The sequence below is a fragment of the Calliphora vicina genome, chromosome 5 (genome assembly GCF_958450345.1).
Source record: "Calliphora vicina chromosome 5, idCalVici1.1, whole genome shotgun sequence".
NCBI lineage: Eukaryota > Metazoa > Arthropoda > Insecta > Diptera > Calliphoridae > Calliphora > Calliphora vicina.
The window spans coordinates 21,878,663-21,904,252 of NC_088784.1; the positions used below are offsets into that span (position 1 = coordinate 21,878,663).

Here is a 25,590-nt window from a genome sequence, read left to right on the forward strand (position 1 = left end):
CTAGTTTCGGTTTTTGTAATTTATTTATGAATTATTATCAGTGGTGAGATTTAAAATATCATCATCGCCATCATCGAAGAGATCATCAAAATCATTGTAGAAATCGGCATGAACATGCTTTTCATTGCTGGCCAAATCCATTAGAATAGCCGAGGAACCACCGGACTGTAAAATAATGTTACATTTTTAAATTTTATAATAGAAAACCAGCATATATACGATAAGTTCACAAAACATGTCCAAAAGATATACATATAAGTGTATCTGGTCTGCTGTAGATTTTCTAAATTATTGAATTATATTAGTATAATGGCGTTTGAGCGAAGAAATTTTGAAAATTCTGTAAATTATTGACATTAGGCGATCTTTTTACTTTCTCTGTAGAAATCTGAGAGTTCCGCAACATCGTCATTAGTTGAATTATACTTTAATAGCTCTAATTGGAATCAATATTTGTTCTGAAAAATAAATCTGCTCAGTTTTCTAACAATAACTATCAAACCAACACAATATTGCTACAAGATGCCGTTGCATTCCAACGCAGTGTCAAGGAAGATATTCCTACATTAAAATCTTACGATTAAGGTAAGAAAAACAGTTTCATTCTTATGAAGGTCATTAGCTAACTTAACCCGCTGGCGGAAATCATTCTCAAGTTCCCACTACAATTTTAAGTTCGATCGGGAATGACTCCTATTCGAACTCGGCCAATGATAGACTTGTTACAAAAACAACAAAATCATTCTAACAGTAATTTACCTATAAAATGTAGTGCCAGCTTAAAAATGTTATGATTTCCACTAAATTTTAGCTTTTATTATATTAAAAACTTACTCAGCTTATTAATTTTTAAAGAAATACTAATTTTATATATATCCTAGAAATTTCTACAACAAATTGTCCCCCCATAATCGTTGATTAAAACTCACCTCCTCCATGTCCATATAGCCGGCACCTTCGGGAAACATTTCATCAGCGGCAAGTGTTGGCTTCATATTTTCGATAGTGCTGCAATCCGTTGTGATGAAAATTCAATTTTATTTTTTATAAATAATTCAATATCTATATTTTTTTGCAAAAAATTTCCTGTTCTGTAAATTGTTTGTGCACAATTTTTTATGAAATGTCAAAACAAACAAAGACAGGGTTGTTTAAAACAATGATTAACTATTTAACACTAGTAGTGCCAATTACATGGTAAATCAATTTATTGCCAATATTGTTTAAATATAACCGCCTGTCTATACCGAATACATTTTTGTCATGATAAACATCAAAATGTTACTCAAGATAAAAAATGTTTAGATATAGTCGCCATTTAAAATTGTTAGTTCTTTTGCACAGACTACTTTGTCTTGACAACAAATGTCATTTATTATTATGATAAATATTTGTCAAGTATACATGGGGGTTATATTTTAAAGTCCTATAACTCCTGAACTAAGAGGGAGCAGGCAAACATTTTAATTTTAAAGAGAGCTATCAATACCAAAATCGAGGTTTATGACTTTGAAAAGAACACTTCAATCATATTTAATCGATTTCTAACTCAATTTTGGTAAAACTGATGAGTGTGGCAAACTGGTAATGAAAAGGCTATCTACAAAATCCATCGACTCCTCGATAAATTGATACAACAAAATCGATTTCTAACTCTATTTTTATAAAAATTTATGAATGGGTACGTTTAACTGGTAATGAAAATGCAAATGCATCGAATCCTCAGCAATTCGTTAGCAAAATTTTCGAGTTAAAATAAAACTAGTACAAATTTGCTAAAAGTTTCATTGAAAACTAATACAAACAGAAACAGAGTTAAATATTCTCTTCACATATAAAATATAATATTTTTATACTATTTATTTTATTAATTTGTATCATATAAATATCTTAAAATTAATAAAATATTTATTTATTAACTTGTTGAAATTAAGCGTTTTTTGCAAAATAGTACCAACAATTTCCCCATGCAACAACTTTTAACGTGAATAACAACTCTGTTTACATCAAATTAAAGGCGGTGTTCATTACATGTAAACAAAAAACCATTCGATCTATTTTTTAGCTAAATAAATCAAATAATTTTAATTAAAAACATGAAAATAAACAATGTACTAGGAGGTTTATTGCAAAAAAACACAAATAATAATACATTTTGGTGTATTTGACTAAATTTTTAAAAAATTGTTGTCATAGAGTCTGTAAGTCTGGCAATATTTTGCTTAAAAAACGCAACACTGATAAGACAACAAAACGTCAAATGATAAATGTCAGTGCAAGGCAATGAAAACAAAAAAACAATATTGACTTTTTAACGATTTTTAGAAAATAAGAGGGTTGTTTAAAAAACGCTACGAAATGAAAAATTAAACTGTTTATTTGTTACTAAATAAGCTTTTATATAGTTAATAACTATAAATTTACAATTATAATAGTTTTTAAAAGACATATGCCTAAACTAGCTATTTAACTTTTGTTACAGTTTGAATAACAAAAGTTTTTTATCTCTTTATTTAGGCGTTTTTTATCACACATTGACACCATTTAAAGATGCCTGTTTGGCGCGCGGTAAATCAGCTGAGCCACATTCGGGTCATTTGCTCGCTCATTTTAGTCCAACACGACGCATTTGGTAAATTCTAAGAAAATTTTGATACCCCTTTACATGGTCTTAAACCTCACCGATTTTCCTAAAAATTACACCATCTGAAAATTTCAATTTTTCCGAATTTTTTACTGCAAAAATAATAAAAATCGGTTAAGTTTAACGGGTAGTAAAACGCCTTTGAAAATTCGTATTTTTTCGGTGTGTGTGGTGTAGAAAAGAAAAAAAAAGTTGTAAACGCTGGAATTGGAAATTCCTTTTCTCGCCATTTTGCTTATAGAAAAAAGTGAATTTTTCTTATAAAAAACCTTACAAATTTTGAGTGAAAATTATATGTAAGAATTGTGTGGATATACGACTGAAATTCAAACATATTATGCCGTAATGATATAAAAGAATAAAACTAAAATAAAAAAGCAATTTAATAATTTTGGTGCATGAAATTTATACCACGAAAAAAGTAAGACAAAATTTTCTTCGCCGTAGTTTTGTTTGACTGACAAATGGAAAAAAATAAGTGCTTGTGTTAAAACGATAAGAAAATAATGGTTGTGGTTGGTTAATAATGGAAATAGATAAAAAACGTGTAATGAAATTTAGGTGGTTTTCTGGTAAAATTCTTAATTATCAGCCACCTTCCTTTCATTGGTATACAATAAAAGAAATAGCAAATAATTAAACGTCATCATATATTATTGATGATGTGAATGAAGAAGTATTGAAATTTTGAAAAAAAAAAAATATTTTTTTTTGTACTATAACTCTGCAAATTGTTGTTGTTATTATTGCAATTTTTATATTTTTTATCCCTCCATTTAACTTCTTTCACTTGCTCCCACACTCTCACTCAATTAAATACTTTGTGTGAGTTACTGTCTTTAAACTTTAATTAATTTATTAATGTTTTTAGCAATATCATCCCGGTTTTAAAGAAGTTTTTTTTGTACAATTTGCTTAACAACAAATCGCAGAAAAATGGCGCATTCATCGACTGCTACTGCAGCTTCTGCCACTACGACAGGTGAAATAAATTATTTCTTTCAGGATGAAAATGGTAAGTTTTTCCATTCGTTTTATTAAATTGTTAAGTATTCGTAAGCTAACTACGCATGTGGTCTTTAGTTTTTGCAATTTGCATTTCATTATTAGATTATTTTTTTGCACCATCCCATCCCCCTTTTTATTTATTTTTTTCGTTTTCTTTTTTCTCTCGATCAGTTTATTGTTGTTGTATCTTTGAGCCGCCATATTTTTACAGTCCGTCTTAAGGCGTGCAGTGCTTTGAACGTGTTAAATCTAGTGTTGAGTTTTGTATTGTTTTGAAAGATATAAAAGGTTTTGTATTTCCTGAGAAAATCAGCCCACAAATGGCTCAGATATAAGCAAAATAACACTATTTTCATTAATTTTTTTTTTGGCTTAAATACACGATTCTGAATGGCTAAATTTTTTACCATAAATAATGCTTTAAAGACTAGACTCTTTTGGTTTACAACTTTCACAGTAATAAAATTAGTTTTTTGGATTTTTAGGAACTGAAAAAGTCTTTGTTCGCCCAAAAACATCTATTAAGAGACAAATTATTATGTGAAGCCGCTTCCGATAGGCCGAAGGCCACATACACAGAAAAAAATTTGGACAGTTTTTTGATAATCGTGTAAAAATTAAGATCGAATAATTGTTTTAGGAGATATTTAGGATTTTAGGGATGTAAATGCCTTTCTTTTCTTCAGCAATTTTGTTTCTAATTTTTTTTTCCAATTTTTTTCCAAAAATTTTTTTTAACAAAAATTTTTTTCGCCAAAAATAGTTTTTAATTTTTTTTCTTAAATTATACCCAATAAGCATTTCTACTGGAATTCAAATTGAAAATAAGTGTAATTCAAGCCTTGAATCCATTGTCAGCAATTGAATTAAAGTTGTATTCCACTTTATATCAATAGTATTCTCCATTAAAAAGGAAATATAAATTCAATTCAAATTTCAATAATATATTCAAGTGCTTGAATTTTTAGGACTTTAGAGCTTAACTTTTTTAAAAATTTCATATTCTATAGCTGTTTCTCTTTCCTCTTTTAATCAATCTTTTCATATTACCAACAAAAATTGTCATTTTATTTTAAACATATTACAACAGAGACAATTCTATGGCTACACCTATCATCAATCCCATCATTATAGACAAAAACCAACCAAAATACTTTGTAACACAAATCTTCTGAATTCTTTTTGTTTTTTCTTTATACTAATTCTTTTATATATTTTTTTTTGTTTCAATGTGATTCTTCTACATATTACATCTACAATTTAAAATGAAAAACAAAAGTTGTATTTCTTGTATAAAATCGTGAGCGAGTATTACAACAAAACAAAAGCAAACATATTTTTAGAAATTTTTTTTTTTATAATAAAATGGAACGAAGAAAAAAAAACGAAAAAATTATATTGCCCACATTTTATTTTTTAGCACAACAGAAGAGTTTGTAATGATGTATTTTTTGTTGTTGTTTTTTTGGTCACAATTGATAAGACGACCGTAATACCTAAACGCCTCTAACAATGTCTAGAGTTTCGCATTATAAATTTAGGAAATTGTCTTTTATAAAGCAGAAGAGTTATTGGCAGAATTGGGAGATAGCAATTGCAGGTCGAATTACCAATTGCCAATTACATGTAATTGGCACCCTATCTACCTTTTAAAACAATACACAGAAACAAGTAAGAGTTCTGTAAATATACTTTAAAAAATATTAAAAACTATTTTTGGTGAAACAAATTTTAGGTTAAAAAAAATTTTGAAAAAAAATTGGTGAAAACAAATTTTTGTCGTAAAAATATATTTAAATTTTTTTTAAAGTGAAAAAATATTTTTTTTTGGAAATTTAAATTTTTTTTTATGAAAAAAAAATATGAAAAAAAAATTTTTTTGGTGAAAAAATGCGGTTTAAATAATATTTTTCACGATTTTGACTCATTGTAGGTCCGACTTACTATGGCGTTATACGTCGTTGCAAAGGCTTTTGAAATATTATAATCAAAAAGTTAAAGAAATCGAGGTAGGTTGTTTTTTTTTCCTCAGCAGACCAATTATGAAAAAAAATTCCCCTGGAGTTTTTCCCTTTTCTCATTTTTATACCATTCACCTTCTTGAGAAGGGTATATATAAGTTTGTCATTCCGTTTGTAATTTCTACATTTTTCATTTCCGACCCTATAAAGTATATATATTCTGGATACTTATAGATAGCGGAGTCGATTAAGCCATGTCCGTCTGTCTGTCTGTTGAAATCAGTTTTCTGAAGACCCCAGATATCTTCGGGATCCAAATCTTCAATAATTCTGTCAGACATGCTTTCGAGAATTTTGCTATTTAAAATCAGCAAAATCGGTCCACAAATGGCTGAGATATGATGAAAAAACCAAGACAACCTCGATTTTTGACCTAATTTTGACCTATATCTGGATTACTAAGACATTAATATAGACAATATGGATATCTAATGATAGATATTTCAAAGACATTTGCAACGACGTATATAAGACCATAGTAAGTTGAACCCACAATGGGTCAAAATCGGGAAAAAAATTTTTAACCCGAATTTTTTTTCAAAAAAAAAAAATTTAAAAACAAAAAAAAAATTTTTAAATTTAAAAAAAAAAAAAATTTTAATCTAAAAAAAAAAATTTTAAATAATCGAAAATTTTTTTTTCCAAAAAATTAAAAAAACAACTGGAAAAAAATTAAATTTTTGTTTACCTAAAAATATTTAAAATTTTGAAGTATAATTTGGTGAAGGGTATATAAGATTCGGCACAGCCGAATATAGCACTCTTACTTGTTCCTATTCAAAATGTATGTTAAAAAAACGATATTGCGGATATTGATATATACAGTGTTTGACAAAACAATGGAAACTTTTCCAAATATTCCATATGTAGCCCAAAATTTAAAATATTTTTTTAAAATAAAATTTTTTTTTAGTATTTTACTTGTATAGTTTTATTTATATAAATTAAATGAAAAACAAAAAACATAATTAATTATATTCTGAAAAAAGGGGACAATATTAAAAATATTCACTATTTCGCTACTGACAAAACAATGGAAACTTTTAAACTTCTGCAAGAAAGAAGTGTAAAACGAAAATAATATTTAAAAGAACGATGTAAAAAGCATCCTGTTTACAGTTATTTTATTTTTAAATTCTGGTAATTTTTCACAATTACTTTTTCTAAGCATAATTGCTTTTTTTTCAAAGTTAACGATTTGTGAAGACTTAAAAAATAAAATAATTAACGATTTTAAAGCTGGTTTAAAACAAAAAAGTATCTGTGACAAATATTCAATCACCCCTATCGGCAATAACATGTGAAATTTTGTTCCCATGAAATATTCATTTCCCTCGAAGGGAAATTGCTATCGGGAATATCATGATGAACTTTACATTCACAATAGTTGATTTTGTTCGTAACAGCTGTTTATTGTTTACAAAATTCCATCTAAAAATTTCACAACAAGGGGAATTTTTTTCACGTGAACAAAGTTGATGAACGAAAAAAGGGAAAATATTTCATGTGAAATGTTGATTCGCGATAGGGGTGAATAAATAAATCAGCAGTTTCAAAAATAGAGAAATTTCGTGAGACCGGTTCTGTAAAAACTCAACATTTAGGTGGAAGACCTCGTAAGACTACTCCTAGACAAGATAATTTAATAGCGAGAGAGTTCAAGAAATTCCCAAAAATAACTCCTCGAGAGGTTGTTATTAGCCTAAAATTAGAAATAAGTACCCGAACAGTTAGTCGCAGGGCAAATGAGGCTGGTCTCGGTTGCTATTGTCCTATGAAAAAACCACTCATTTCTAAAAAGAACCGTTCTGCTCGTCTACAATTTGCCAGGGATCATTTAAACTGGTCGATACAGAAATGGAATATTTTTTTTTTTTTTATTAATTCTTCAATTACATAACCGAGCCCTTAAGGGCCTTATATGGTTAATAAAAGCTACTAACTATATAAAAAACTACAATTAACAAAAATATATATATTTAAATTTAAAGTACTATACATAGTAAATAAAGTACAAAATAAGTAATCATTAAGATTTGAGATCAATAAATAGTAAAAGTGAAAACAAGCCATAATGAATGCTGGATAAGATTCTTATTGTTTTTCATTGCTTAACAGTTCATAGTATAGTTTTAAATAATCTTTATAAATCTGTTACGTGTTAAGATAAACATGCGATTCTGCAAGTTCTAATAATTTTAATTTTAATTGAGGAAGTGTATAAGAAAATTTTCTCAATTCTCTCGGTAAGGCATTCCAAATTTTAGATAAACGAATTTGAAACGATTTCTGAAAGCAGTTCAAGTGTCTGATGGGAAAAATTATCTGAGTGTTTCTGGTCGAACGAGAAAAATTAAACATGCCAACAATATACCCAGGGTAACCTTTAACAATTGATTTATAAAAAAATAATAGCATCCTAATACCAATAAAATCATCAAAAGATGATCCAAGGAACTTATATATATGCTGAGTAACATGATCTCGTATTTTCAAACCAAAAACGTAACGGATAATCCTGTTAAAAATCTGTCTATATTTTCTTAGTATCTGGGCCCCTGTACCCGAAAATAATTCGGCGGAATATAGTATATGTGGCATTAAGACAGCCGAAGCAACTCGTCTTCTGATTGAGCAAGGTAAATGAATATTTAGTGAATATAATCTTTTTAATATAAATGATATTCGGGAGGATAACAAATTGAGATGTGGAGAAAAATTCAATAGGTTATCTATAACAAGACCTAGACATCTCATCTTATTAACAAATTCAACAGGAACATCATTAATTCTGATATGCATACTGCCAGTATCAAAACCAAATCCAATTAACTTTGTCTTGATTGGGTTTACACGGAAACCATTGTCAGATGCCCATGATGCAACACTACGAATGATGTAATTAACACCCTCCTCCAACACATCCACAAATTCAGCATCAGAATAACAAACAAATTGGACATCGTCAGCATATACAAAGGGCAAACAGGAAACGCCGTTAAACCTAAGTAAGAGGTCGTTAATATAGATCATAAATACTATCCTCTTTTCCGACGAATCCAAATACAATTTAAGAGGCAGTGATGGGAGAACATTTGTTAGACGACCAAATGGAAAAAGATTAGATCTAAAGTACTCAAATAAGACTGTAAAGTTTGGCGGTGGCAATATTATGGTATGGGGATGTTTTTCAGGTTAAGGTATGGGCCCAATTCATATTATAAAAAGATAACATGACAGGTATAGGATACAGAACAATATTAAACGATGTTATGTATCCATACGCTTAGGAAAATATGCCCCAAGTTTGGAGATACCAACACGACAACGACCCGAAACACGCATTTAGGGTTATAACAGAATGGTTACAATCCAACGAGGTATGTGTTTTGAAGTGGCCTGCCCAATCGCCAGATCTCAATCCAGAGCTGTAAATGAATCATTCTTTTTTGATTTTAATTCATTATGAATTAGCTAAATTTTGAATTAATTCATTGAATTGAAAAAATGAATTGAATGAAATTTGAATCAATTCAAACGAATTAGGCAGAAATGAATTTCAATTCATTTCCAATTCAAATGAATTTGTAAAAATGAGTTGCAATTCATTTACAATTCATTTGAATTGAATTGATTTTGAATTAATTCAAATGAATTAGAAAAAAGAATTAGCAATTCAAATGAATGATTCAAAAATGAGTTGCAATCAATCAAATTCAAGAGCAGATCTCTAGGGGGAATGAAAGATTTCTCCTACCAAAATGAAAATATCCAGTACAAAAATTGAAAAGCCTTGTCCTGTATACGCGCCTGATCAATGAAAACATGGTGTTTGGAGTTTATCTTCAAGAAGAACTGATTTTCATTTTGAAATACACTGAACGACAAAACATATTTAATATTCACGAAGCAATTAATAATTTTTGATATTTTTTGACCCACGACCACCCAACAATAAACTTTTTGCTAATATTTATATTATATTTATTTCAAAAAAATAAAACTATCTTCCAAAAATAATCAAAAATCAGGAAAAATAACAATGTATGTCGTTCAAAACACAATTGAGTTTCATAAATAAGGCTAATTAGATTTAATTAGAATGCATCATTCATCTTAAACAACAATAGCTTTTCAAAATTATCATCTGAAAGAAATCCACGTTTAGAATAGAGGCGTACGAAAATAATCTTTCAACACCAGCTGACGATGGTAACGGCGCATTATATTTAAAGGAAGACTTTTTAACCGTCGATTAATTATACTGCATACTTAATGACATTGAAGAATCTGCTAAATATGCTGCGAATTTCGCTTCGGAGTTGGAAATGGATTGCTAATTTTTTTTCTAATTCGTTTGAATTAATTCAAAATCAATTCAATTCAAATGAATTGTAAATGAATTGAATTAATTCAAAATCAATTCAATTCATTTGAATTGGAAACGAATTGCAATTCATTTTTACCAAATTCATTTGAATTAATTCAAAATCAATTCAATTCATTTGAATTGGAAACGAATTGCAATTCATTTTTACCAAATTCATTTGAATTGACTCAAATTTCATTCAATTCATTTTTTTGTGTGAATGATTCGCGAATTAATTCAAAAATGAGTGATTCATTTACAGCTCTGTCTCAATCCCATAGAAAATCTATGGGAAATTGTAGATCGTAAAATAATGACCCAAAATTACACCAGGAATGAAGATTTATCGGAGGCGGTTATTAGGGAATGGCAAAATATTTCAAAGGAGACCATTGACTCTTTAATTGGCTCAATACATCGTCGATGTGTAGCAGTTATAAAAAATAAGGGATACCCAACAAAATATTGATTTATTGTAAAGTTTAGACCATATTTGTTAAAATAATAGGTAATATTAGTTTCCATTGTTTTGTCAATGCCTTAATAAAGAAATCTTTTAATTTTGTTTTCTCATTTTTAGAATTTAATTATGTCCTTTGTTATACCCTTCAACATGAGTGGCAAGGATATATATAAGTTTGTCATTCCGTTTGTAATTTCTACATTTTTCATTTGCGACCCCACAAAGTATATATATTCAGAATCGTTATAGATAGCGGAGTCGATATAGCCATGTCCCTCTGTCCGTCTGTGTGTTGAAATCAACTTTCTGAAGCCCTCAAATAACTTACATACACGAATGATACATCAATATCTCCGAAATTCTTCCGGCTCGGTTGCTATTTAAAATCGAGAAAATCGGTCCACAAATGACTGAGATATAAGGAAAAAACCAGGACAACCTCGATTTTTAACCTATTTTTGACCCAAATCTGGATTACTAAATCATTAATATAGACAATATGGATATCTAATGATAGATATTTCAAAGACCTGTGCAACGACGTATTTAAGACCATAGTAAGTTGGACCTACAATGGGTCAAATTTTTTTAACCCGAATTTTTTTTCAACAAAATTTTTTTTCACTAAATATTAAAAAAAAATTTAAAAACTAAAAAAAAAAATTTTTAAAATTAAAAGAAAAATTATTAAATTTAAAAAAAAAATTTAAAAAAAAAAAATTTAAAAACAATTTCGAAAAAACAACTGGAAAAAAATTAAATTTTGTTTACCTAAAAATATTTAAAATTTTTATTTTAAAGTATATTTTGGTGAAGGGTATATAAAATTCGGCACAGCCGAATATAGCTCTCTTACTTGTTTTTTGTTAAATTAAGTTAATAAAAGTATACAAATAAAATACTACAAATATGTTAAAATTTTTTAAATTATTTCAGTTTTTAGGCCACCAATGAAATATTTGGAAAAGTTTCCATTGTTTTGTCAACCACTGTATATATATTCCAGCACGTGGTAACAGTTGAGGTGATAAAGAGCACCCTTGTTTTATTCCAACGTTAGTATGAAATGGTTGACTGATGTTGCCGTTGTGAAGAACTGAGAGTTCTCCATCCTCGTACATAGCTCTGATGATTCGAGTTATTTTCTGGGGTATTACTTTCCTACTCATTGCATTCCATATGACAGTTCGTCTGATGGTATCGAAGGTTTTCTCGAAGTCTATCAACAGTAGATACAAGATGGCTCTATTATAATGCATAGAGTATTAGCTTGATCTAAGCAGATTCTATTTGGCCGGAAACCTACATGTTCATCTCGCAGATTGATCTCTATTTTGTTTCGGATTTTTGTTTGTACTATGACTGCCAGTATCTTCTATATGGTGTTATGCAGAGTAATTCCTCTCCTGTTGTTGCAACCTTTCAAATTTTCACTTATCGGTATCTTTACCTTATGCCTTTTTTCCAAGTTTGAGTGAGTGTGAGGCATATGATCCTGAAAGAGTTAAAAAAGTTGGATTTAGTGATAATAGAAAATAGAGCGAGAGGGAATCCACAAGTGGTTACTTAAATTGAATTTTCTATAATAATGAAATTAAGCATGGTTCTGAGCGAGAATTCAAGTGGACAATTTTATAGTACTTTTTTTTAGTGGTACTTTTTAAATAATTTTTAATAATGAACCTAGAATCATGAGATATTAGTGAATTAAAATTCACAAAATGGGCTACGAAATATCATCTGAGTTTAATGTTAAGAATCAATCGAAACTGTGGAGTGGAATCTTGAATTTCCAACCAACTCAGGTCTTGGCTACTCGTTATTACATCTAACCACATTGACCTTAAAAGTGTGTATCCCTTCCACTGATAAAGCACTTACCAAAAACAAAAAACGAATCATTCTGGGCAGTAATGAATTCAAATATGACTGGAGGAAGGTTGAGCGACCTACAGATGTGCATTAATTTATAGCCTTGGGCTATTGTGTATGTGTATACGTGATACTAGTTCACAGGAGATTAGGACCATAGAAGACCATAGGCCTTACATCGCATCAAAATTGTTAAAAATGGGTTATTAATAAACGAGATTCATAGTAATATTCATACAAGATAATAAAGAAGATCTTAAGGGCTTCAGCACTGTTGATAACTGGTTTATTGATATGCCAAACAGTCGGATTTGGACTTCATCATTACACATGATGATACAAAGGCATGTATTTCAAAGAATATTGAACAGTAGCTATTTTCAGTTGTATGCCGAACATGACTGACAATATTGATTACTGAGAGGTGTACAGTAATATGTCTACAGGAGTTTTTATAGGATAAACGGGATTGGGTGTCTCCTAGTTTAGAGGAAATGTAGTAGATGTCTTTTCGGAAGGCTTTAAGTTGAATTTGAATGGCGAGGTCATATTTTAGGCTGCAGATACGAAACTTATACTTCTTATACTTCTTAGACTTCGCGAGTCGAGCTGATTATGGTTCGTACTTCGATAGGAGTTAGTGAAGGATCAACAAGGTCAGTAGAGATATTGTAGTCTTTTCGGATGGATTCAAGTCGAATGTGAATTCCAAACACAGAAATTTTGATTTGAGTTTTGAACCTATCAATAAATAATTACTGAGCAACCAGAAATCAGATTTTGACAGCGAATTTTGGAGGATCAACGGATTCGAGTGTTTCTTATAACTTGTGAGATGTAGAAGAGATCTTTTCGAAACACTTTAAGTTGAATTTCAAGTGGGAGTTAATATTTTATTAGGCTATCGGATCAATACAAACTTTTTTGGATTCGGATATTATAAACGACATCGTCAACCGAACCCTATTGACTACTTTCATTTGTATGTCGGGCCTTTCAAAACTGATTACTGCACTCCCCTGGGACATACTTTGACAGAAGTTTTTAAAGGATCAACGGACTCGCTTGTTTCCTATTTCAGAAGAGAAGTAATAGTCTGTTCGGATGGGTTCAAGTCGAATATGAATTCTAAACGTAACAATTTTGGGTTGTCGGGTTCACAGGCCTATTAATATTGATAACTGATCAAACACGAGTCAGATTTCGATAGTAATGTTTGATAAATCAACGAAGTCGAGTGTCGATAGAATCCCTATTCTAAATGCAACAATTTTGCGAAACGTTTTGCTTGTCTGCAGTTACACCCAGAGTCTCTGGCGGGAATCGAACAACAACATGGAGTACGACTTTGACTGCAGTTTTCGATGAATCAACCGAGTCGTGTGTTTCTTATTACAGATGACATATAATAGAGCTCTTTTCGGAAGGTTTAAGTTGAATGTGAATATCGACGTCATAGATCCGTTGATCCGAGAGAAATATACTCTCTCTATTACAAACATCGTACATACTGATTAATATTTCCTAAAATATTCCTCCACTAATTCCCTTGATTCACAAATTGAAAATCCTACAGGATTTTCGTTCAGAAAAATTATAGTATAGCTGCACTGAAATTGTAGATATTCTCCAGATCCCTTGTTTCGTCAAGTATAAGGCCTGTTTGCATTGCTATACCGAATAAAGAAATGTGAATATGTAAACAACTAAAACTTCAAATTAACTTAACGAAAAGTTTTCCCAAACAAATAATTGACATTTAAGCCCCTGTTATAGGTCACTTGAAAATACCACCCTAATTTATTTAACGAACACAAAATTAACTTCAAATTCCTCGTCGTAATACAGACGATAATCATGATGGTCGAATTGTTGTTAGTTATTTTTGTGTGTTTTCAAGTTTACAAAAAGTGGTGTGGAAGCAAGCTAGTGAATAATGTATAAGTACTTGTTGTTACTGTAGTTGAAAAAAAAGTATTGCCCACCAAAAAATGTGTTTCGTGAGCTTCTTTCGTCTTTTTTTTTTCTTCATTAATAAAATACATTTTTGCATTCATATGTGGGTTTCACGTCATTCTAAACTGTATTTTATGTATAAAATAAAAAACGTAAAGTATTAGATTTTAACACCGCCACAGGGATGGAAAAGTTGAAGCGAACGTACTTTTTTTTTTGATACTATTTCATATTAAAAAGTACCTTAGTACTCTTGCGACTCATTGGATACTTACAAATAATTTTCAGTATTTTTGTAATATAACAAATTTATACATTTTCTGTTATAGATAAAGTATTTTCTATAGAAAATCTTGTGTTTTTCAAAGGTTGGAAAGAATTAATTCTTAATTCCTTATACCCAATAAGCATTTTTACTGGCATTCAAGTTGAAAGCAAGTGTAAATCAAGCCTTGAGTTATAGTCAAACAATTGAATTACAGTTGTATTACACTTTATTTCAACAGCATTCTCCAGTGAAAAGGAAACATAAATTCACCCCATATGTTTTTTGTTTGAATAATATTTAATTTTTCAAATATTTTTCAAGTTTAGAACTTAATTACATTTGCATTCAAGTCAAATTCCAACAAAATGTTCAAGTGCTTGCATTTTTGGGTGTTTGGTGCTTACTGGGTAGGGAGTTTTAAATTGTCGAAAATAGACGGCATTGAGCAGAATATAAGAGGGAGGAAAGTATCATGGAAGAATACTCAGGATAGGCTTAAAAGGGATCTCAATGCCTACTACACATGCCGGAATTATATTGGTAAGAATAGGGGACTACGATCAGGCATGATAAACTGGATTTACACATCGGTTGTAAGGCCCATTATTACTTATGGTTGCACGGTTTAGTGGGAGCCAATGTTGTACGAGGTTGTTCTAATTGGTCAACTTATATCCCTATTGGGATTTCGTACCATAGGGTAACGACTTTAGACTTCGGTATTTCATCCCCAATTGTGTATCCAAGTAGGTATGAGTGGTTTGGATCTGGAAAGCTGTTGGAAGGGGTACGGTTTTCACTGATGGATTCAAGGTGGAATCTGGCACTTTAGCCGGAGTTTATGTAGTAGAGGACATCAAAGTGTCATACAGACTAACAGACGAATGCAGGATATCCCAGGCAGAGATCCTAGCGATCTGGAAAGCCACGGATTTGATAAGAGCACATGTCACATGTCTGCAGAGACAATTTATGTAGATAGTCAGGCGGCTTTGAGGGCTTTGAAATGTCATATGGTACACTAGAGCATAGTGTTGAACTGTAAGAGGACTTTAGCAGCCTTATTTGAACTATACACAAACAGATGAACTGGACAGACAGGTTTCGGATCTAGTCTATATTAATAGGGACTGGGAGGTTAAACTTCCTATATGGCACCTCTATAGGTTAATCTTCAAAAGATTACGGAACTCTATAAACAATTAATGGTGCACTAAGAAGGATTGCAGGTTGTCCAGGGCTATTTGGCAAAAGTTCGATGCAAATGCAACCAGAATACTAATTGGGTTGGATAGTCTTAGGTCTTTGGTAGGAGTGATAACCGGTAACTACTCAATTGGAGCCTTCATTAGTAATTGGGTTATGGGCGCACAGGACTTCTGTAGGATGTGCGAGGATATTGAGGAACTAGAGATAGTGGAATATATACTGTGTAACTGTCTTAGATTATAGGGTCTCAGGCACAACTGGCTAGGGGAAAGATTGCATGATGAACTGGGGGATATAGCTAGACATGATCTAGTTAATCTTTTATGCTTTATTAGGGGAATAGGCTGGCTATTTTAGGTAATAGGACTCTGACTACTCTTCACATCCAGTTCACACCTAGTTATATTTCTAGAGGGTATCACAATGGATGCTATAGTTCAGGAGTGGATCCAGAGGGGCCGAAATAGGAAATTTTCCCCCTGACCCCCCAAAATCGAAAAGCTTTCATATAAAAACAAGAGAGCTATAAACAAAATTTAATTTTTTTTTATTGAAATAGTTTTTTAATTTTTTTAAAAAAAGTTTTTTCCAAATTTTTTTAAATTTTTTTTTTTTTTTTTGGAAAAAAAATGTATGACAAAAAAAATTTTTTGATGAAAAAAAAATTCGGGTTAAAAAATATTTTTCCCGATTTTGAACCATTGTAGGTCCAACTTACAATAGCCTTATCTACATCGTTGCAATGGACTTTGAAATATCTATCATTAGATATCCATATTGTCTATATTAATGACTTAGTAATCCAGATATAGATCAAAAATAGGTCAAAAATCGAGGTTGTCCCGGTTTTTTTGCTCATATCCGTTATTTATGGACCGATTTGGCTGATTTTTAGATTTGGATCCCGAAGATATCTGGGGTCTTCAGAAAATTGATTTCAACAGACAGACAGACGGACATGGCTTAATCGACTCCGCTATCTATAAGGATCCAGATATATATACTTTATAGGGGCGGAAATAAAAATGTAGAAATTACAAACGGAATGACAAACTTATATATACCCTTCTCACGAAGGTGAAGGAATAAAAAGAAAAATGTAGAACAAATTTCAGCATTTCTAATTATAAATGTTTGCACATGATTATTTTAAACCTTAATTATATAATTTTAGAAACTTTATTTAATATAAATATTGTTGTAATTATGCTTCCAAAAATACTGAGAATGGTGAATGTGAGAACTCTGATTATTTTAATACCGAAAATAAATTTATTTTTCCATCCCTGCACCACCGTATTAAAATACGACGAGTATTTGTAGTAGTATTTATTATTATTGTATTTCGTACTAAAAAAAGTGTAGTAAATTTTGTTTGTTTGTTGTTGCTTTCTTTACTTTTATTTTTAACATGATTTTTACAACTCTGTCTTCAGATATTTGTTGTTGTTGATTGTTAATGTTACTGTTGTAATTGTTAAAGTATGTGAGTAAATTGTTTTCCTTGATCTGAGCTTAAGAAGAATTCATTCATTTTAAGCAGGCATTTCATTTGTGATGTGTTTGTTTATTTTGTTTAAATTAATTTAGTTGTAGCTAAAGTAGTATTATTTACTTGAATATTGTTTTTGCTTCTCCCTAATTTATTATTGGTCAATATAGCCATTTACATATTTTTTATTTTATTAGTTTCAGGTTAATAATAATAAATACCCTAATTGAATTTAGAATTTGTTTATAAAAATTATGATTAAATTTTAAATAGATCTTGCTAATTTACTAATTGTGTGTGTGTGTTCTCTTTTATTTATAGGAAAAATACACAAAGTTCTGAAACAAGTTGAAATAAAACAAGAACCACTTGGTGGTTCCTCCACAGTTTATGCTACATCAGTTGGCGGCAATATGGGCACATTTACACAAATGGTAATTATTTATTATTCTTCTATTATAACTATCATAATACAATAATAATTTTTTAATTATCCAAGTGATCGTAACCCTGAGATCTTTGGATTTTAATTGATAATATAATAATCGTTAGATAACTAGGTATTACTTTCAAAAACGTTAACAAATAGGATGTGATAAGACATTTTTAACTAACGAATTTCAATTGGCAATTGTTCGTTATCAATGAAATTAAAAATAAAATACTTTTATCGTTCATTTCTTTTTAGAATATTTTCGATTATCGATAATTTTTCTGTGATTAATATTTAGAGAATCTTTTCAGTTATCGATAATATTTTAGAGAAAACTTTCAATTATAGATAATTTTTTAGAGAAAAGTACATTTATGGATGTCGATAACTTTTAAAAGAATATTTTTGGTTATCGATAAATTTTTTTATAGAAATGTTTAAGGTCAGCTATTTTTCTTAGAAAAAAATTTTGGTTATCGATAATTTTTTGAAAAAATAATCGATATAACTATTCATTAGTTATTAAATAGGAAAATTTAAATAATTTCTGTCGATCGATCCTTTTAAGGAGAAAATTTTCTGTTATCGAAAATTTTAGCTTTTTGGTAATTTAGAGAAATTTGTCTGTTATCGATGATTTCATAGTGAATATTTTTATTTTTTTATTCCTTTATTCATTATTTCCTCTTTACTACAATTTTTTAAAGAAAACATTCTGTTATCGATGATTTTTTAGAGAATAGTTTCCGGTTTTTTGTTGATCCATAATTTAATAAAGAAAAATGTCTTTATCTTTAATTTTTAAGAGATAATTTTCAGTTATTGATAATTTTTTGGATACAAACTTCTGTTATCGATAACTTTTTAGAGAACATTTCCAGTAATCGATAACTTTTTAGAGAACATTTCCAGTAATCGATAACTTTTTAGAGATTATTTTCTGCAATCAATCATTTTTCAAATAAAATTTCAGCTAAGGTTAATTTTTTAGAGAATATTTTCTGTTATTGATAATTTTTAGATAATATTTTCTGTTATCGATATCTTTTTTTAGAGAATATTTTCTATTATCGATAAATTTTCAATGATAGTAAAAGATACTGATAATTTTTGATAGTTATCGAATTTTTTTTATATAAACGGGGTAGTAATAGAATCCAATCATTGTCGGAATCGGGTTTGAAAACGACAGAAAAAGTACATTGTTCTCGTGAAATTGAAAGTTATTGGTTTTATATTCGATCTTGAATTAAATTCCTTATCGATTAAACATAAAATTACATTGGATTTCATAAGACAAATGTACCTTTTTTGTCGTTTTCAAACCCAATTCCGACAATGATTGGATTCTATGACAACCCCGAAAATTTGCTATTTCGATGCATTTTCAGAGAAATATGTCTGTTATCGATATTTTTTTTAGATACAAATTTCTGTTATCGATAACTTTTTATAGAAAATGTTCAGTAATCGATCAATTTTTAAAATAAAATTTCTATTATCGTAAATTTTTTAGGGAATATTTTGTGTTATTGATAATTTTTAGATAATATTTTCTGTTATCGATATTTTTTAGAGAATTTTTTCTATTATCGATAAATTTTCAAAGAAAGTAAAATTTACTGATAATTTTTGATAGTTATCGAAAAATTTTTAGATCAAATTTGTTATTTCGATACATTTTCAGAGAAATATGTCTGTTATCGATAATTTTTTAGAGACAAATTTTTATTATCGATAACTTTTTAGAGAATATTTTCTGCAATCGATAAATTTTTAAATAAAATTTCTGTTATCGTTAATTTTTTAGAGAATATTTTCTGTTATTGATCATTTTTAGATAATATTTTCTGTTATGGATATTTTATTTAGAGAATATTTTCTATAATCGATAAATTTTCAAAGAAAGTAAAAGATACTGATAATTTTTGATAGTTATCTTTTTTTAGATAAAATTTGCTATTTCGATACATTTTCAGAGAAATATTTCTGTTATCGATAATTTTTTAGACACAAATTTCTGTTATCGATATCCTTTTAGAGAAAATTTTCAGTTATCAATATTTTTCTGTTATCGATAACTTTTTAGAGAATATTCACGGCAATCGATAAGTTTTTACATAAAATTTCTGTTATCGTTAATTTTTTAGAGATTATTTTCTGTTATTGATAATTTTTAGATAATATTTTCAGTGATCGTCATTTTTTAGAGAATATTTTCAGTTATCGATATTTTTTTCAAAGAAAATTTGCTTTATCGATAACTTTTTAGACAACATTTTCAGCAATTAATATTTTTATCGAAACTTTTTCAAACAAAATTTCAGTTATCGTTAATTTTTAGAGAATATTTGTTATTGATAATTTTTAGATATAATTTTCTGTTATCGATAATTTTTCAAAGAAAATTTCTTTTACTGATAATTTATTTAAGAATTTTTAGACAACATTTCCAGCAATTAATATTTTTATCGAAAATTTTTCAAACAAAATTTCTGTTATCGTTAATTTTTAGAGAATATTTTCCTGTTATTGATAATTTTTAGATAATATTTTCTGTTATCGATAATTTTTCAAAGAAAATTTCTTTTACTGATAATTTATTTAAGAATTTTTCTGTTAATATAGATTATATTTTATATTTTTTTATTGATTATATTCAGTTATCGATAATTTTTCAATGAAAATTTCTGTTATCGATAACTTTTTTAGGAAATTTTGTTTGTTATCGATATTTTTTTTAAAGATAATATTTGATTATCGATAATTTTTAGAGAATATTTTATAGAATATCTCCTGTTATCGATAAATTTTTAAAGAAATTTTTGTGTTATCGTTATATTTTTAAAAGAAATTTTTTATTATTGAAAGTTTTTAAGAGAATATTTTCTGTTATCGATAAATATTTTCGATGATCCTATAATTTTATTTTTGAAAATTTTCGTTGATCTCAAAAATGTTTAATTATCGATAAATTTTTATAGTAAACTTTCGATTATCCACAAATTGTTATAGAAAAATTTAAATTATCGTTAAATTTTTATAGACAAATTTCGATTATCGATAAATTTTTATATAAAACATTCGATGATCGATAATTTTTTTTTTAAAAAAAATGATTATTGTTAAATTTTTATAGAAAATCTGGATTATTGACAATTTTTTATATAGACATTTTAATTATTGCTCAATTTTTGTAGAAAAAAAATTTGATTATTTTAATTTTTATACAATTTCGTTTATCGTTATTTTTCGAGATAAATTTTGTATAATTTTTATAGAAAATATTCGATTATCATACATTTTTGTATAAAAATTCTGTAAAAATTTTATAGAACTTTATGAAAAAAAGTTAAATTTTTTTGTATTATCTGTTATTGATATATTTAAGCCAAAAAATACATTATATTTTCTAATAAATCAAAACTATTGCAAAATCATTATGAAATTATTACCAAATATTTAATTTAACTTTTCTAAACCATACATTTCTTTTCTTCTCAAACTTCAGAACACAAATCAACCTCAATTCGTACGAATACAAAATAGTTATAATATCCAACCAACAGAAAGTGAGTTTAAATAATACAAAAACACTAACAAAAAAAACTTTTCTTAAACAAATGTAATATTTTTTGTTTTCTTACGTTTAAAAAAAAACATCCAGATAATACCACATATACTGTTATCACACCACAAAGTAGTAGTGGCAGCAGCAATAGTAATATGCAACAAAGGCAACAACAACAACAGCAGCAGCAACATACCAACAACACAAATATCACAACAATAAAATATGAACCAGTTGAAGAATTTACAACACATACGGTAAGTTTGATGATGCTGTGAGTTGAGACAAAAAAAAAGCACATTTCTAACAAAAAAAATGCAAAAAAAGTAAAAAATATTTGTGGAAATGTAGTTTTGGCGAGTTGTAGTAGAAAAAAAGTACTTAAAAACTAATTATTTTTGTTTCCCTTTATACAAAAATGTGTCTTAACTATTAAAGACTGTTGTAAAGGAAGAGGAACGTTACAAATACAAACCACAAATTCTAACGAACACAGCGAAAACCACAGCTTCAAAATCAAAAATGTAATTATATGACGCTGATTCTAACAAACACTTTAGTTACAAAATTAATTTATGTTTAAACTCTCGTTGTAATAGCCAACATAGTACCAGCCATCAAAATGTCTCAGCCGCTTCGGTAGCAGCAGTACAAAGAAAACGTAAACCCGAGAAAGCCGGCAAAGGTTTGCGTCATTTTTCATTGAAAGTGTGTGAAAAGGTTAAGGTCAAAGGTACCACCACCTACAATGAAGTGGCCGATGAATTGGTGGCCGAAGAAATACAAAATAATTCCTTTGACAAGAACTGTGATCAAAAGAATATAAGAAGACGTGTGTACGATGCTTTAAACGTATTAATGGCCTTGCAAATTATATCCAAAGATAAAAAAGAAATACGCTGGATTGGTTTACCCTCAAATGCAGTGGAGGTATGAAATTATATTATTAAACCAATTAAATCTTTTACTTTAATATAAATATTTTAATTGTTAAGGAATTTTCGCAACTGGAAAAGGATAACCAAGAGCGCCGACTGCGTATCAAACAAAAAAATCAACAGCTTAGAGAGTTGTTGCTGCAACAAGTTTCCTTTAAAAGTCTAATAGAACGCAATAAGGAGGCCGAACGGCAGGGCATTATACCAACACCAAATTCATCCATACAATTACCTTTTATAATTGTTAATACACACAAGTCAACAAAAATTAATTGTAGTGTAACCAATGATAAGTAAGTTGTTTAATTCAATTATGCCTTCGATGACTGTTTAACAATAACATGCTTTATTTTTAGGTCCGAGTATATTTTTAAATTTGATGATAAATTCGAAATGCATGATGATGCCGAAGTGCTTAAACGTATGGGTTTATTATTTGGTAGGTTTACTCTATTTTACGATTATTTTAATATTTTTAAACATGGTAATTGTTTTTTTTTTGTTTAATTGTTTAGGTTTGGACAAGGGTCAGTGTTCGCAAGAGGATGTTGAACGTGCCAAATCGTTGGTGCCACCAAATTTTGAAAAATATATAGAAGGTGGGTGAAATTTTCGAAAAATATTTAGGGGTTTTTTGTTTTCTATAAAAAAATTTGAGACAGTTTCAACTGGCTCACATTTTTCTATAGCAAAATTGAGCCAGAGCCAACTGGTTGACATTTTTCTATAGAAAAATTAAGCCAGATCCCACTGGCTGACATTTTCCTATAGAAAAATTAAGCCAGATCCCACTGGCTGACATTTTTCTATAGAAAAATTAAGCCAGATCCCACTGGCTGACATTTTTCTATAGAAAAATAGAGCCAGAGCCAACTGGCTGACATTTTTCTATAGAAAAATAGAGCCAGAGCCAACTGGCTGACATTTTTCTATAGAAAAATAGAGCCAGACCCAACTGGCTGACATTTTTCTATAGAAAAATAGAGCCAGACCAAACTGGCTGACATTTTTCTATAGAAAAATAGAGCCAGAGCCAACTGGCTGACATTTTTCTATAGTAAAATTGAGCCAAACCAAACTGGCTGACATTTTTCTATAGAAAAATTGAGCCAGACCAAACTGGCTGACATTTTTCTATAGTAAAATTGAGGCAGACCCTGATATTTTTCTATAGAAAAATTGAGCCACACCCGTCTGGCTGATATTTTTCTATAGAAAAATGGAGCCAGACCCAACTGGCTGATATTTTTCTATAGAAAAATTGAGCCAGACCCAACTGGCTGACATTTTTCTATAGAAAAATTAAGCCAGACCCAACTGGCTGACATTTTTCTATAGAAAAATTAAGACAGACCCAACTGGCTGACATTTTTCTATAGAAAAATTAAGACAGACCCAACTGGCTGACATTTTTCTATAGAAAAATTAAGACAGACCCAACTGGCTGACATTTTTCTATAGAAAAATTAAGACAGACCCAACTGGCTGACATTTTTCTATAGAAAAATTAAGACAGACCCAACTGGCTGACATTTTTCTATAGAAAAATTAAGACAGACCCAACTGGCTGACATTTTTCTATAGAAAAATTAAGACAGACCCAACTGGCTGACATTTTTCTATAGAAAAATTAAGACAGACCCAACTGGCTGACATTTTTCTATAGCAAAATTTAGCCAGATCCCACTGGCTGACATTTTTCTATAGAAAAATTTAGCCAGATCCCACTGGCTGACATTTTTCTATAGAAAAATTTAGCCAGCTGACATTTTTTGCTATTTTTGAAGAACTAATAATGTTAGCATACATAAATAATTCTATATTTATTTACAAATACATTGTTTTCCACTTTATCATTTACTTTAGCGTACGGCAATGGAAAAGCCAATGATATCAGTTATGACTCAGACGAAGAAATGCACTCCTATGACTATATAGAAATATCTGAAGATAATTCGAAACATGGTTTTACAACAACAACAACACACAATGCGTTAGTGAGCAGTGGAGGAGGCGGTGTTGGCGGCGGCGGTGGTGTTATCATTAAAACAGCTGATCTCGATGATGAGGAAGATTTTGTAGAGCACAGTGATATTGATTGAGGTGTAGGTAGAGTTACAGTTCGTAACAATGCAAATACAAATGAAAGAAACATACAAACATCTAAAGGAAACAAACAAAACTCTGAAAAGAAAACAAATTTTAAAATAAATAATAAAAAGAAACATATAAAAAAGTTTTATATTTCACCAACGACGTCGTCATCATCATCAACATCAACATCATTAGCAACTATGAAAACGACAGCTGTAACAACATCGTTGAACACATCGTCGTCGTCATCATCATCATCATTATCGGCAATTTCACCATCCACAGCTACAAATGAAATAACTGCAGAAACTAAGGAATCAGGCGAAAGGAAAGTTAAATGTAAACCACCACCTACCCAGCAGCAATCACAGCAATTAACTGCTGCCTGCGATGGTAATTTATCTGATACTGATTCATTTAGTTTCTCCTTTATTTCAGCCTTATTAGGTCTGCATAAAAAATAAGAAGTTTTTTAGTTGTTTATATAATATAATTTTAATTATTATTATTATTTTATTAAAGATAGAAAAAAATGCTATTTTTTACTAAAGAAAACAATTTAATATAACAAAAAAAAACAAAACAAAAATCTATATTATAAACATATAAATATTTTTTAAATGTCATTTGTTGTAAGTTAATTAATAACTATTTTCCTCTACTTCTTTAAAACATGTTTTGGTTCTTTACTGTTCTTTAGTTTTTAAACCTTTCTTTCTCTCTCTCTCTCTCAGTCAATTTAATCTCTTAATATTTTAGCTAAGAAGAGTTTAATATTTTGTTAAAATAATTATAACCGGGACTTTAGGCAAGTTTTTTCATGTTCTGTTTACTGTGTCCCAAAAGTTTTATTTAAATTGGTTTCTAATAACAAACTTTTCGCTTTTAATACTTCAATTTAATAAAATTTAAATTATTTATGATTGGATAAAATTTTAATTTAATTAAAAATTAAAAATATTTTTTTGTTTTTTTTTTCCTCTTTTTTTTCTTTTTAGATTTTATTTTTTAGTTTAAGTTTGTCATTGTTTTATAATGATAAATTTTCTAATTTTGCAAAACATTTCAAAACTAATAAAACATTGTAGTTTTAATGTAATGTAAATGTTTAATGGGTTTTTTTCTTCTTCAATTTGGGGGGATTATTAAATGAATCAAAATACTTATTGGAGTTAATTAGTATGTTGATCTATATATTGCCAAATCGCTGATGACTCCACCTCTTATGTTCAATTAATTTAGTTTGAAATTT

The 25,590-nt window shown here is 29.1% G+C and overlaps 2 protein-coding genes across 5 annotated transcripts; one reads left to right on the forward strand and one right to left on the reverse strand.

The window, feature by feature from the left end:
• Window positions 1–4: 4 nt before the first annotated feature.
• On the reverse strand, window positions 5–1,101 carry LOC135961716 (COP9 signalosome complex subunit 9). Its single transcript, XM_065513268.1, has 2 exons — window positions 930–1,101; window positions 5–165 (listed from the first exon to the last, which is right to left on the reverse strand). Exons 1-2 carry the CDS (start codon window positions 993–995, stop codon window positions 25–27), a joined length of 207 nt encoding a protein of 68 aa, XP_065369340.1. The 5' UTR covers window positions 996–1,101; the 3' UTR covers window positions 5–24.
• Window positions 1,102–2,574: 1,473 nt separating this feature from the next.
• On the forward strand, window positions 2,575–25,443 carry Dp (transcription factor Dp). 4 transcript variants are annotated; one of them, XM_065513098.1, is made up of 11 exons: window positions 2,575–2,632; window positions 3,516–3,659; window positions 17,624–17,736; window positions 21,247–21,307; window positions 21,403–21,563; window positions 21,745–21,830; window positions 21,906–22,236; window positions 22,302–22,537; window positions 22,601–22,683; window positions 22,760–22,843; window positions 24,111–25,443. In XM_065513098.1, exons 2-11 carry the CDS (start codon window positions 3,581–3,583, stop codon window positions 24,344–24,346), a joined length of 1,470 nt encoding a protein of 489 aa, XP_065369170.1. In that variant the 5' UTR covers window positions 2,575–2,632; window positions 3,516–3,580; the 3' UTR covers window positions 24,347–25,443. The 4 variants fall into 4 exon arrangements, with proteins under 4 accessions (XP_065369170.1, XP_065369167.1, XP_065369171.1 ...); XM_065513095.1 differs by lacking the exon at window positions 2,575–2,632 and adding an exon at window positions 2,666–3,065; XM_065513099.1 differs by lacking the exon at window positions 2,575–2,632 and adding an exon at window positions 2,666–2,940.
• Window positions 25,444–25,590: the final 147 nt, after the last annotated feature.

Excerpts from the sequence above, each read along its gene's own strand:
- LOC135961716 (XM_065513268.1), bottom strand. The coding sequence starts at position 995 with ATGAAGCCAACACTTGCCGCTGATGAAATGTTTCCCGAAGGTGCCGGC. Across the intron at positions 166-929 it reads GCTATATGGACATGGAGGAG|TCCGGTGGTTCCTCGGCTAT; the intron begins GTGAGTTTTAAT and ends ATTATTTTACAG.
- Dp (XM_065513098.1), top strand. The coding sequence starts at position 3,581 with ATGGCGCATTCATCGACTGCTACTGCAGCTTCTGCCACTACGACAGGT. Across the intron at positions 3,660-17,623 it reads TTTCTTTCAGGATGAAAATG|GAAAAATACACAAAGTTCTG; the intron begins GTAAGTTTTTCC and ends TTTTATTTATAG. Across the intron at positions 22,844-24,110 it reads TTTTGAAAAATATATAGAAG|CGTACGGCAATGGAAAAGCC; the intron begins GTGGGTGAAATT and ends CATTTACTTTAG.